Raw genomic sequence first — 15,157 nt, forward strand, 5'->3', positions numbered from 1 at the left:
TGCCTATTGTGAGTCTATACACCTGACTTAAGCATCAGAGGGTCATTGGCCTTAACCGGTGCCTCCGGTATCTTCTCTTGTTCTCCAATAAATTGTAAGTACTTAGTGGCTGGCAGGTGGTGAGGCATGATCAACCAGATTTCATCATCAACAGTTTAACACCGTTTGTGGGAACGACAGTAAAGCCACCTTAAAACTTTCATTTACATCAAGAGAATCATTAGCCTTTCATCTGCTCAATCATGGCCAAAGGAAGAAAGCAGGCTTTGATTGCCATAACTATGTCAATCCCCGTACTAGACGAGCAGCTTGAGGAACCACCTTCAGAACATCATATCGACCCTGTTCCAGTGGTGGCTTCGGGTAGGCTTCGCAATAGAGAGGGTCAACTCATCTCCTTGGAAAACCAGGTCGAGGCTCTAGCTGGCAATGTAGATCGCATAATGTAAATACTAGAGAGGCACCAGCCGCCTCCCAACCATGGCGCGAAAGCAAGTGCGGCGACCGAATAATCCTGACCTCCCCATGCACCTCACGATTCATACGTGGTGAAACAATGACCAGGGCAACATAGTCAAGCCTCCGCAAGTACAACAAGAACGACCATGCTGATAGACTCCAACCTGCGCCATACTTTAGAAAAGAGGAGTGAGAATGCCCCAGAAGACATCACAGAAAGTAAGGTCCCTTGGGATGTAGAACTCAAGGAGATCCAGGGCAGCTTGATGACATTCAACATGCATATCGAGCCTAGGGTCTGACCTCCGTGGAGGTCATGCATGAAGAAGCCGGACCACTATTCACCGACGACATCATGGGGGCTCAGCTCCCGTCCAGGTTTCGTATGCCCCAAATCGCTCCTTACTCTAGATTCGTGGACTCGGCCGAGCACCTTGAATCCTTCAGAGCTTGGATGGGGCTTCACAGCGCCTCAGGCTCCATAATGTGCCGAGCATTCTCCTTAATTCTATTAGGGTGGCGCAGAAGTGGTATAGACAACTAAAGCCAAAGTCTATAAATTCTTTCGGACGTTCATCGCGCAATTCATTAGCAGGAAAGATAAGAGGAAGCCATCGACTCATCTCCTCATTATCGCACAAAGGAAGGACAAGCTGTTGAAAAACTATATCATCCGCTTCAATGAGAAAGCAGTGCAGGTGGATGACTATCTGATCAGATAGCTCTAGCCGCCATAGTAGCCAGCCTTAAACAAGAAAAGTTCATCTTCTCTATTGATAAGAGCCATCCGAATACCCTCGCCAACCTACTTAACCGAGCTAAAAAATATTTCAATGCCAATGAACTATTTAGTTCACAAAGAGTTACTAGAAGAAGAAACAACTTGGCTAAGGATAAGAAGTGAAGGGAAGAAGGGAAGCCCTCTACTGCTAACGCTAAAAGAAAGAAGGAAGACGATTAAAACCGAGGCCGGCATACCAACCGATGTCCAGAAAGTCACTTTCACCGGTACCCTCCCTTGAACACCATGGTGGAGCAGGTACTTAGGCAAGATAGGCTTAACAAGGAAACTTAACGACCGAGCTAAACCAGTCAACCAAGCTCGGTAATAAGGCTCATCGGCCAACATTGGCTTTGACCTCTGGTACTGAGGGACATATGACTAGAAGACATGGAGGCGTTACGAGAGTCGTATCAAATAGAAGACATTGAGGATAAGCTCTTACCTCACCCATATAATGCCAAACATATAAAAATCTACTACCCATGAGAAACTTCAATATGTGAAATGATTATGCTCGACTGATTACCTTAGTAGAAGCTACTTGTGCTCGACTAATTACCTCAGTAGAAGCTACTCGTGCTCGACTATGAGAAACCTTCCTTAGTTAAAGGGAAGAAGGTTCTACCTTTTATTTCTACTATTTTATCTACCATTTTTATCTACATGCTCGACTAAGAGTGACTTCCCTCAGTTAAAGGGAAGAAGGTTCTCTTTCTCGTTACTTCAATTTTTCCTACTATGCTCGCGACTTACACGTTCGACCATAAGAAACCTCCCCCAGTTGAAGAGAAATGATTCCTCGTTCTTAATATTTTGTCTACAAGCTATGCAACTTAAAACTTACATGCTCGACTATTGTATCTACTAAGTTATCATACATGACCATCCACGCATAAAAGGCAACAAAATCGAGGAACATACATGAAACAAACTGACCGTTTCATACATTAGTTCAAAAGTTACTTCCCGAGCTTATAAGGTATAAAACTTGGAAGTAGAGGGCCATTGTTATGGGTAAAATAGAGCTAAACGAATGTACGAGACAGATGAGTCGAGCAAAAAGACTTGGTGACTTTATATATTGCTTGAGGGCTGAAAAATCACCTTGACCTTTCATATTAACTACTTTCTACCTTGGCCTCATTTATCATTTTGGCCCCAGACCTGACCTTAGGTACCAACCTGACTTCAGGTCTCAACTTTGACCTCGGATACCGACCTCGACCTCGAAATAGAAATATTCAGGGAGAGTCTTGTAATATATAAATATAGGATTGATCCGACGAGGTTTTAGTCGAAAATCACACCGATTGAAGTAAAGTCGGATATATTCTTGAAATTAGAGTCCAACTCTAATATAGCCCCTCAAATCAACTCAGATACGCATACCGCCTAAAAAATCTATAAATACACTCCTTGCCATGGGTAAAGGTAGAGATAACTATCTCGATTCTACTACGCCTACTGTGAGTCTATACGCCCGACTTAGGCATTGGAGGGTCACCGGCATTAACCGGCGCCCCCAATATCTTCTCTTATTCTCCAATAAATTGTAAGTACTTAATGGCTTGCAGGATGTGAGGCATGATCGACCAAATTTCAGCATCAACAAGCGTAAACCTATCCAAACTTTATTGTGAATTTTATTTCACACTCAAAACTATACCTAATCAGACTTGACAAGATAACAAATCTAAACATATTCAATTTGTTAATTCATTTATGATATGTTAATTCATTTATGATACATACATCATACTTACATTGTGAGGAAATTCTCTCTCTCTCTCTCTCTCTCTCTCTCTCTCTCTCTCTCTCTCTCTCTCTATATATATATATATATATATATATATATATGGGAAATGGTTCTATGCGCTATGTGGGCCCCACCATGATATGCGTCGAACATCAACACTGTGTATTTGATGGGTCCCCTTTAAACTATAGGACATCCAAAAATCGGCCGTATAAGGAACTTAAGTGGGCCATAACATCTAAAATCATGTAAATACATGCCTAAAACATACAAAAGCACTTGGTGGAGCCCACCTTAAACTTGGATGCGTCTAAAACTTGGTCTGACCCCTCATCCAAGTGTGACAAACACAATGGATGGGCTGGATTTGTGAATCACATCTCGGTGAGACCAACAAATGATTATGAATGTTTTAATGGGAGGGTAACCCCTCTCAAGCGGCCTGATTTCGATGACAGGCCATGTTACAGTGGGTCCTACCTAATGAGAAACCCATACTCCGCGTGCAGGTGCCAAGTTAGCACTTATGTATGTACCGCAAAGAAAGCCCATAATCTTGCAGATTCAACATATGCACACGTGTGTAGTATAAGATGGGCCAAGCAACTTGATTTTTTGTGCCTAGGCCACGTTCAAACTAGGTCTCACCTGATAACCCAATGGCTATCAATACCAACATTTTCTTTAAGCATAAGAAAATGTGAATTAATCCCTTGAGGGAGAATTTAACACATTTTACTAACACCATGCTCAGGGGCGGCTCAACATTTTTGGGGGCCTTAGGCAAGTCATAAAAATGAGGCTTTTTAGAAAAATGAAGTTAGAATTTAATTTAGAAAAAATGACATTAGAATTTAATTTTTTGAGAACTTAATTAGCAATAAAGTAGGTAGCTGTGGTCCTATGTTTTAGGAGAAGAATTTACTGGAAATGATGCTATTATTTTGAAAAGAGGCGGTAGAGTTAGACTGTTATTATTGATAGTCCTAGTTTATAGGATTTGCTTTTTATTTTCAATTTCAAATTTGTAACCTAATTTTTAAATGTTTCTATTTTGTAGCCCTTTCAATAAATTTTATTTAAAAAAATTTAGGCCTTTTTTTTTCTTCTTAATTTTAATTTTGCTATAATATAAGACCTTCATAATTAAGAAATTTTAATTTTGCTATAATATAGGGCCTTCATAATTAGGGGGCCTTAGGCGATTGCCTCACCTGCTTACCCTTTTGAGCTGCCCCTGACCATGCTTGCCAAATGACCAACTCCACGGGATACAATCCACCAGAACTTCAAAATCATATTCCACAAAGAGACAATCGATCTGCAATTTTAAACCTAACCGAGATACATGCACAACAGCCCTCAACTCAACGATTAAATTAAATCATTGAGCTGTTAAAATCAGAATTTTAGTTTGTTTAAGGGGGTCAATGAATCAAGCCTCATCAAAATCATGAATAATCTTTGCCATCCAATCTTTGGCCCTTTTTTCATGTGGAACATGCTGCCAATTATGAGGTTTTGTGCAATGCATCCAGGCTGTATCACTTCTTCTTCTTCTTCTTCTTCTTCTTCTTCTTTTAACATCAGCATTTATCATTGGATATGTTGCAATGATGCAACCATTTATTTCTTGTGTTTGTCTAAACTGGTGTATACATCATTGGCCTAGGTCCAAGCATAGATTTCAAGCACTGGCCCAACTAGCCCTTGGGCCAAGTTTAAAGACACAAAAGCTGGACCTAGGTTGCCTGGCCCATTGACACGCATATGGGATCTATGAATTATACAAGTATCGACTTGATTTAATTGAATATGAATTTATATTCAGCTTTGGATCAAGGCCCACATATAAATAATGCATAGTGGGGAACAAAATGAAAATTCACTGGATTTTTTTGAGCTCTGTTATTTGCTTAATAAAATTATTATTTAAAAACCCTTACATGTTTCTAGCATTGATTCAGATCTAAGTCCATGATTGTTTTCAAATTCTGATTTCTATTGTTAGGGAATCTACATTGAATCAGATCCAATTCAGTAATTCATTTATTGTAACCATACATCTAGATGTTATCAAATCGAATCAAATATTAGTAACTTATATATGTTAAACATATTGGAACTGGCTGAATCCAATTCATTAGTTGTCCAAATATGAGTACAAGAATTCAAATATTTTAAGCGGTAATATTAAGTGAATTATAACATATAATGTGGTAAATTTTATTGTTAATAATTTTATTTGTGTTCTGCCAGGAAAATACACTTTACCACAAAATAAAAGATTATCAAACATTTAAAAGAAAAAGTTATAAAGTATAATCAATATTAATTTTATTTTTAAAAAAAAAAAAAAAATCTGGCCTATCCTGCATATGCCTTATCATCAAAGTCAGGATGCTACACTAGATGATGTTGTGCTTTTCGGACAGATCCATCACCTCCCCTAATGTAAACTGAGATATGTCTATCAAAGACAAATTCTCCGTCAACTTTTTAGGAGTATTCCCCTTATTCTGACATTTAAGGATATTCTTTAAGCCGGTTGAATCATGATAAACATAGGAGCCTTTGTTTCATATTTAATGAAATCAGGAACTATATATATTAAACATCTCATCTCATTTATTTAGTATAAATAAAAACCGCTGTGACAACCTTCATAGGTATTTAATTGAATATCCAATCAGGCAAACCCATTTGAAAAGTCACCCTAAACAATTGCCAGAAACAAAATTGATGTTAACAACCAACCTTCAAACCTATAAAAGTTACATGAATTCCACATAACTGACATCCTTAATGTTACAAAACCACAATAAGGTTATTTATTTTTATTCTATTTTATTAATAACAATAATAATATTAGCAATTTCTTTTCCTACCTTTCTTATGATTTCTTCCCAAGTCTTAGTGCTTCGAAATTTTCTTAATAATGCATCTTTCATAACATTTACTCCAGAATATTTTCTTCACTGTTGTCATTTACAAAATATAATTAATAAATGAAAGTTGAAATGATAATTGAAAAAACTAAAACTAAAACATGGCGTAAGAGTTTATATAACAATGACTAATAGGGAATTGATATGCAATGAGTTGGTGTACGTGAGCATTGTCTCAAATATCGCCAAGATTTTGAAAATCATGTGAGAAATACACTAAACAATATTACTGCATTTTAAAAATCTTAGTAAATTTTAAAATATTGTGGTATCATCTTAATGTTACCGGGATATGAACTCAAATGATACCAAGTACCTTAAAAACTTTGTTATATATATATATATATATATATATATATATATATATCTTGTAGTGGTATTTTCCGTATCATATCCCGAGAAAATACTCGTAAGTTTGAAATTCTGCTGAAAGATTTCTCCCACAGGTGCAATAAAGCTTGTTTACATAGTATAAATGTGCTAGCATGGCACCATAGGTCTTTGATCGAATACATACATCATAATGAAACCACTATATTGATCCTTAGGCCAAGAAGCAGGTTAATCCAATCATCTGGTGGCTCTACAGTTAGAAAAACAAATGTGTGGCTCTGAAAAAATTGGCCAAAGTTTACTATCCTATCCACCTGTTTTCAATATTAGGGCCCACATTCTGGGTGAATTTTTTGGGAAACACGTACAAGGGCAGACTAATAACCTGATGGATGGATTAGATATCTTGCAATTACGTGTCATGCTACCAAATGCATGGTGTGTACATGACCTTTATTGCACACGCATATGCGCTTAGAAAAAGTCTAAGAAGCAATTAGGTAATTATTAATAAAGGTTGTGTTTGTTTGTACTAATTATAATGAAACTTCATGATATTTCATGATTATATAATCAATCTAACTTAGTTTTCATGACATTTCATGAAATTGGGTACAACCAAACACACCCAAGGTCCAAAAGATTTCATATCATTGCACAGGAGTATCATTAAGCAATAAGAGGAACCACATCATTACATTTCATATCAAGGTTCAAAATATTAACAAAAGAAAAAAGAAAAAAATGTACCACACATTCCGGATATTTTGAGCTCTAACAATAATGTGGCTAACTTGATTTTATATAATAAATAAATAAACACTAAAGCATGTTTGTAAATATGGTCTAAATCTGACTAAGATTGAGTCATATCCAGTTAATGTTACAAAATCAAGTTAAAATAGATCCCACATTCATTAGTCCCAATTTGTCAAATAAACACCTATGAAAACTTGATTTTAGGTTTAACAATAGAGAAGTAAGTGTATTATCGATTTTTATTATATTTTATTAATATTATTGTTTTTGTTGCTATTGTTATTATTATTATCGATTTCTTTTCCTACCTTTCTTATGGTTTCTTCCCATGTCTTAGTCTCGCTCGAAACTTTATTAACAGGGCATCTTTCATAACATTTGCTACAGAATATTTTCCTCACTATTGTCATTTACAAAATATAATTAATAAATGAAAGTTGAAATAATAATAATAATAAAATAGAACATGGCATGAGAGTTTCTCTAACAATGACCAATAGGGAACTGATCTGCAATGAGTTGGTATATGTGAGCATTGTCTCAAATATCATCAAGATTTTGAAAATCCTGTGAGAAATACACTAAACAATATTATTGCATTTTGAAAATCTTGGTAGATTTTAAAATATTGTGGTATCATCCTGATGTTATCAGGATATGAACTCAAACGAGACTAAATACCTTAAAATTTTTGTTATATATAATTATATATTTAATTTTTAAATTTCTTTATTAATTTGCAATAATCAAATTTAAATATTTTTATCTTGGGTGATATTTTTTGTATCATATCCCGAGAAAATCCTCATAAGTTTGAAAATCTCCTGAAAGATTTATCCCACATGTGCAGTAAAGCTTGTTTACATGGTATACATGTGCAAGCATTGCACCATAGGTCTTTGATCGACTACATACATCATAGCAGGTTGATCCAATCATCTGGTGTGGCTCCACAGTTAGGAAAAAAAAAAAAGTGTGGCCCTGAAAATATTGGTCAAAGTTTTCTATCCCATCCACCTGTTTTCAATATTGGGGCCTACATTTAGGGTGAAATTAATTTTTGGAAAACACGTACAAGGTCGGACTAACCTGATGGATGGATTAGATCTCACAACATTATGTGTCATGCTGGCAAATGCATGGTGTGTACATGATCTTTATTGCACAAGAATATGCATTTAGCAAAAGTCTAAGAAACAATTAGATAATTATTACTAAATGTTGTATTTGGTTGCACCAATTATAATGAAACTTCATGATATTTCATAATTAATCATTCTAACTTAGTTTTCATGACATTTCATGAAATTCTGTGCAACAAACGCACCCAAGGTCCAAAAGATTTCTTATCATTGCACACGAGTATCATTGAGCAACCAGAGGAACCACAACATTAAATTTCATATCAAGGTCTAAAAAATTTTTAATAAAAAGTGGACCACATTCCGCCCATTTTGAGTTCTAACAATGTGGAGAACTTAATGCTATATAATAAATAAATAAACATTAAAGCATGTTTGTAAATATGGTCTAAATGTGAGTTAACTGGGACTGAGTCATCTCCATTTCCATGGGCAACAAAAAGACACCAGACTTAAATCTCAATTTTGAATGGGCAACAAAACAAGCCCGCAAGACTCAAATGGCGCACATCATACCAGTACCGTCTCCAAGCACATTGCAATGCTCTCTCAAAAACGATAATTTAAAACCATGCACTAAAGCACTCATAATTTATTAAAAAAGAAAAGAAAATGAAACAACTGTTTTTTATGAGATTTTTTAAAACACGCCGCAAATTTTATTTTATTTTTTCACTTTTTATTGTCCTTCAATTCTTATTAGTTCAGGGAATGTTAGCTGAAATTATCATTTAGAGAGAGAAAATGGTTGAAATTCATGCAAGCTAAGAGATTCGTGTGAGATTGATGATTGCCTGGATTCATGCATAACATACCCTTCATGCAACATACTCTATTACATTGCCACAGAAATTCAAGGCACAGGCAAAAACTTAACACGTGTGTAAGAGATCCGGGCCACTTGCCAGGTGGGGCCAAGCAGCCTGATTTATCTTCCAGGCCATAGTCACAGTGAGTCCCACCTGATGAATAACCCATACTGCCATAATCTTGTGGATTCTATGTAAGTGCATGTGTGTGTGTGTAGTATTATGTGGGACCAAGCAGCTATTTGTTTATTATTTTTATTTTATTTTATTTTACACACGCACCCACGCATGCCGTAGTGGGATTTCACCACCTATGGGCTTTTGAACCCAAGACCTCATGTTGAAACTCCTCAGAGTCTACCACTGGACTAATGGGGACATCCCGCGCACACACGCACGCACGTCGGACCCCCTATGCACATACGCCAGAAGAAGGAGGGCCCCACCGTCGATCTGGATCGATGACGACGTCCAGGAAAGGCCTCCTAGTTAGAAGATGAAATTTTGGTTCAAGAGAGTGAACCCGATAGCCAAGAAAATTCCATTATGGGATCTCATGATCGTGGCCCACTCGTCGAATTGATTTCATATTTTAAGTTTTGCTTATTGTTATTATTTAGAACATCGTGAATGCTTTAGATTTCTTTGTTTAATTTTTATTTGAATTTACTTCATCACTGTCGAGGGTCAATATTACATATTAGACCCCAATTATTACCTGATATTACGTACATGATAATGCTTAAGTCCTATTTTAATCGTGTTTGTGATGCAAGGTGTATTTATGAGCTTGGACTGAAACAGGGTGCTAAAAGTATGGATTTAATGCTCTGATGACACCAAAGGCAATGGATGGACCCCAGGGGACCGAGATCAATGACTTTATACACCGGAGATCCGAAAAAAATCAAGAAACTAAAGTTGAATGCAAGATCATAGGGTTCTCACCATCCATTTGGCTCAAAACTTCATATATGACCTGAGGACCATAAATTAACCGTACACATCAAATTTGACCCATTAGATCCCTGTAGAAATAGCCCAACGGATATATCATTCCCTTAAATCCTGACGTGGGGCCCACCTGATATCTAGATATGCTTGAATCTTGGTATCAATGCTTTAAATGGGATGAGGAAGGAATAGACGGAGTGGATTCTTCATATACATCAATATGGGACCCACTTTACATGGTGTGTGCGCACAGCACACATGCACTAGACGAGCACAAAAATCAAGAAATCGGTCAGCATGCGCTGACCGATGCTTCTTTAAAAAAAAAAAATTTCAAAACACATCAGGGACGGTCCCCGTCCGATTGGGTTTCTCCGATGGACCCCACCCATCATCCAAATGGATGATCTGGACCGTCTATTGGAATATCACAGGCCCTCTTACCAAATCCTAGGTGATAGAATTTTAGGAGACCACGTGTATCAGAATTCAACCGTTCAAACGGACGATCAACGGTAGAATAGAAGATCCTGTGGGCCACACAGAAATCAATCCAATCTCGCCATTCCCGGACGATTTTTCGTCTTGAATCTAATGGACGGAGTGGGTTTCTCCATCACTGTCAATCTGGGACCCACATACCATCATAGCGCGAATGCGCAGGCTCTGTTTAGTAAACAGAGTCTACGGACGAGCCTGGTGGGCCACCATCAAGGTCTCACGTGGCTGATCCAGACCGTCTATCTTTCTCGGGACCTATGTCAATGCAAAGCTGAAAGTTTTGGAGAATTCATGCAAGATGCAACGTGCACAGGCTCAATCGCAAGTGAAACCGATTCCTTTTGAAACTGGAGGATCTTGGTTGTTCTGTGATCAGCGGGCCACCTTCTGGATGTCAGGACCGTCAAGATCTTCTCAAGGTGGGACTGACCAACACCAAGAAGTCTGACCGGATTGGATCCTGCAACAGGTCCATGCTTTGCCAAAACGCAGTCTCGCGCAAGAGCTCCTGCGTTCTTGCTTCGCACACAGCTGCGAAAGCTCCACCGACTCCAGTGCAGCTTCTCACCGACCTCCCTGTCTTTAAAAGGAGACGAGAGAGAGAGAGAGAGAGAGAGAGAGAGAGAGAGATCATCCCTGAGACGTGGAGCACCATCTGGGGGGACGTGGGCAGCCGTGAAGGCGAAGAACAAGAGAGTAGTTTTAGAGTTTTTTTTTTAAAAATAAAATAAAATTTATACACTGTTATTTCTATTATGCTTTTTGAGAGATCTAGCCCATTCATGACGGCCTAAACCTCTTAGCTAGGGCTAAGAGGTGAAGCTTGTAGCGTGATTAGGATGGTTGCTTTGTTTTGATTCATGTCTTGTTGAACCTTATGGATTCTAGTTTGATTATTAAGGAATACTTTTAGTTTTTAATGGTTTATTGTAACTCAAATTACACTAGATCTGCAATAGCTTTTACCATAAAACTAAAATAAAGCAAGAAAAGTGAAACTGCATCAATGCAAACACATACCAGCAGCCCGATCTACATAGCCAATGATAAGAATTCCATGTTTTTCATGCGTCAATCTATGACATCGACAAGGGTATTCCATCACTTAAATTGAGTTCACTGCTGCCATTAAGTGCTACAAGCCTATCGTTAAATCTCAACAACGGGCATTTCTCTATCAAACAAGACCTGTTATAAGCTTCCTTAAGAAAGACGGTACTCCGAACTCCCTTATTAGTAATATAGAAAATCCCATGATTCTTGACCAAACAAAGCAACAACTTGCATGGTAACTGATACTCTGCGTGGAACGCATCCAGCTGTGCAGACGTCAATCTCTTCTCCATTGTCAAGCTCAACAGCTCATGAAGCACTGCAACGGCCCGTTTTCGAGCCTGAGGGGTGACGGGATCGATGCTCCTTGCATTCAAATACGGTGACGGGAACTCCAATCTTTGCCATTTCTGAACTTCCTTGAGGTAATTTGTGTTGGGTCTGAACCCAGCGGGAAAACTCAATTTAAAAGCGAATGGCCCATGATAATTCCCATCTCTTGAGATGGTCTTGGAGGTGTTGTGGCTCCCGCTGAGATCCAATCTTTCTTCACGGGTGGTGATCGCCAGATCGGTATCCCAGCTTTCCAATTGGAGACAATCTCTACCATTCAAATTCTTCACCGTAAAAAACTCTGGGTACTTTGGGATCAAGCAGTTCTTGAAGTTTTGAGGCAACCCCAGATCCGATTCAATGAATTCAATCTTCTCAAGCGGGATCCGACCATCCATTGACATCATCAACAGCTTCCTCAGGTTCTTCACCAAAATGGGCTCCATCAATTCACGCATGGCAACTTCTTCAGACACGATCCTTTCGGCCTTCTCTGTAAGGTGTACTGAAACAGGTACTCTGTTTTTCACACCAATTTGGAATATCCGAGGATACTTTTCGATTACAGACATGTAATTCCATTTCTGGACAAAACCCACTTCCTTTTCAAGGTCTCGAAGGAGGAGGGAGCGACTCTTTCGGGAGCTTAGGATAGTTTTGAGGTTTAAGATCAGAGAAGGCTTCTTTCGGAGGTCCATCACCCGGTCAAGATCAGGAACTCTGTGATAGATTTTCTTTTTGGGTCTTCTGTAAGAGGAGATTTGCATCTTTTGGATGCTAAAAAGATGGGGTTTTGATGGAGAGGTTGAAGTAGAGAAGAAGACTGCCCGTTTGCTGATTTTTCTGAGCATTTTTGGAAGGTGGTTTTGGGGGCGTGAGATTCTTGTTGAACTTTTGGGTTTTATTGGGTTTTTAGAGTTGTAGAGTGATGTAAAAGATCAGTTATTTGAGTGTTGAGAGAGAGAGAGAGAGAGAGAGAGAGAGAGGATTGAGATATGTAAGATAAGTTTATGCTCAGTAGAATGAGTGTCTAGAGAATTTTGGGAAATGGTGAGTGGAGACGGAGAGAATTACTTACATGAAGCATCAAAATTTCTCTGGGGCATTCCGTCGAACAACTGCTGTGCCTATTCAGAAAAGATCTCTGTGCGTACTTCAGTCGAACAACTGCTGTGCACAGGTATTTCCATGGAAGAGAACGGCGGACGCGGAGGCGGCGGTGGAAATCGGATTCGAGGAAGGCAGACACGTGGAGGGTTATTCCCGCGCCAGGAGAACTTCAAAGGGAAGTGGATTGGCTGGTGTACCACTTTGAAGAGAGCTCCACGGACGTGGATTTCCTGCGAAAGGCAAGCGCAGGAAATTCCTGCTAAAGACCAAGTGTTCCAGTAAAAACGGAATCGGAATGGCTAGTGTACCACACATCAGCTATATAGCTGCTGTAGGTACGTGTCGTGCGAAGACGAGCGCTGACGCTCCTCGAGCTCCGAGTTGTAGGAACGGTTCAAAGGAGATTAAAGTTACATGGGCCCTACGGTGATGTATTTATTATATCTATACCGTTCATCCATTTTTCGAAATAATTTTAGAGCATTATACAAAAAAGGAATAGTATCCAATTATCAAATGGACCACACCACAAATAGTAGCGTGGATAATGATTTTCACCGTTAAAAAATTCGAAGGGCCCACCGTAAGGTTTATTTTCCATCCAATTTGTTCATAAGGTCACAAAGACCTGGATGAGGAGCAAAAACAAATTTCGTATTGATCCAAAACTTCTGTAACCCCTAAAACGGTTTCAATGGTAGACGTTTAATACCCCAATTCTTTTTGCAGTGTGGTTCACTTGAGAGTTAGATCTGTCTTTTTTTTTGTCTTAACCCTTAAGACGATCTCGCCAAATGGATGGACGGTTTGGATATAACACATACCTCATGATGAGACCCACAGAACTTGCTGACGTCAATACACCACCAGCCAATCCGCTTCTGAAAGGCTGCTAACGGAGTCCGCGAGCGTCGAGCATGTACGCGGCCGCATCTTCGTGTTAACCTTACTGTGGGGCCCACCTTGATGATTTGTTGTATATCGATGCCATCTATCCATTTCTCCAGCCCATTTCATTATGAGGTCCCAAATATTAAGCAGATCCAAATCTCAGGTGGACGACACCACAGGAAACAGTGGCGATTGAGTGCATCACCATTAAAAATTCCAAAAGGGACCATCATAAGGTTTTTGTAATGTTTATTTGCAATCCAACCTGTTGATAATCTCAAGAAGACCTGGATGAAGGGAAAATACAAATAACAGCTTAATCCAAAACTTTTGTAGCCCACAGTTTTAATGGTCATTCATCGCTGTTTCTAGTGGTATGGTCCACCTGAGAATTGGATCTTCTTTAAGGTTTGGGATCGCGTAGATATAACAGATGGACGGCGTAGATATAGAACAAATACATCGAGATGAGCCCACACGATTAGGGTAGTATCGGGTAACAACTAATCCGCTCCCATGCAAGGAAAACTTCTAACAGACAGGAAAACTTCTAATAGACACACTGTTCCATGGCTCAAGTGGTAGACTGAGTGAAAGATACCTCGTTTCAACACTGAGGTCTTAGGTATCTATCACTAGTAAGGTTGGGTAACAGTGATGACAATAGGGTGTACTAACAAGTTATAAATAAATAAATAAATAAAAACTTCTAATAGTCTGGAAGAGTCTGAGAGATGATAGCAAGAACGGGATAATGATTAAAGGTCCCTTAATTATAATCCTAAGGCCAACTATCCTTTTTCTAACATTTTTCTCCCAACTTTTGCCCGTGAGTTTAAAAGCATGTCTGCCCTGCTTCTTTTTAAGTTTGTTAGAATACATTCCAACATGTAATAAGAATTTGTTTTATTTTTTATTTTTACACACACACACCCCCGCATGCATGCCGTAGTGGGATTTCACCACCTATGGGTGTCAAACCCAAGACCTCATGTTGAAACTCCTCAAGGTCTACCACTGAAGTAAGGACTGGAACCCAAGTTTGTATGGTGGATAGAGAGAGCTATACATGGGTCGAGTAAGCCAAGCTGAGTTTGACCCAAGTTTGGCTTGGCTTGTTTATATGACAATCTTTATTCGAGCTTTACACAAGTTAGCCTTCGAGTCTATCCATATTGTTTGAGCTACGTTTAGTTTAGATTATACGAGCTTAGTTTGGTTTGGTCCAAATATTTGAGCCCAGTCTAGCCGAACTGAGCCAAGTTCGAACAGTAGTCAAGTCTTTTTTTTTTTTTCTTTTTTGTTAAATAAACAATATACATAAT

At 38.7% G+C, this 15,157-nt stretch overlaps 1 protein-coding gene across 1 annotated transcript; it reads right to left on the reverse strand.

The window, feature by feature from the left end:
* Nucleotides 1-11,434: 11,434 nt before the first annotated feature.
* LOC131221025 (protein WHAT'S THIS FACTOR 1 homolog, chloroplastic) lies at nucleotides 11,435-13,230 on the reverse strand. The gene has a single exon (XM_058216100.1). It carries the CDS (start codon nucleotides 12,680-12,682, stop codon nucleotides 11,522-11,524), a length of 1,161 nt encoding a protein of 386 aa, XP_058072083.1. The 5' UTR covers nucleotides 12,683-13,230; the 3' UTR covers nucleotides 11,435-11,521.
* Between the last annotated feature and the right edge of the window lie 1,927 nt (nucleotides 13,231-15,157).

Source organism: Magnolia sinica, chromosome 12, assembly GCF_029962835.1.
Source record: "Magnolia sinica isolate HGM2019 chromosome 12, MsV1, whole genome shotgun sequence".
Taxonomy (NCBI): Eukaryota; Viridiplantae; Streptophyta; class Magnoliopsida; order Magnoliales; family Magnoliaceae; genus Magnolia; species Magnolia sinica.

Excerpts from the sequence above, each read along its gene's own strand:
- LOC131221025 (XM_058216100.1), bottom strand. The coding sequence starts at position 12,682 with ATGCTCAGAAAAATCAGCAAACGGGCAGTCTTCTTCTCTACTTCAACC.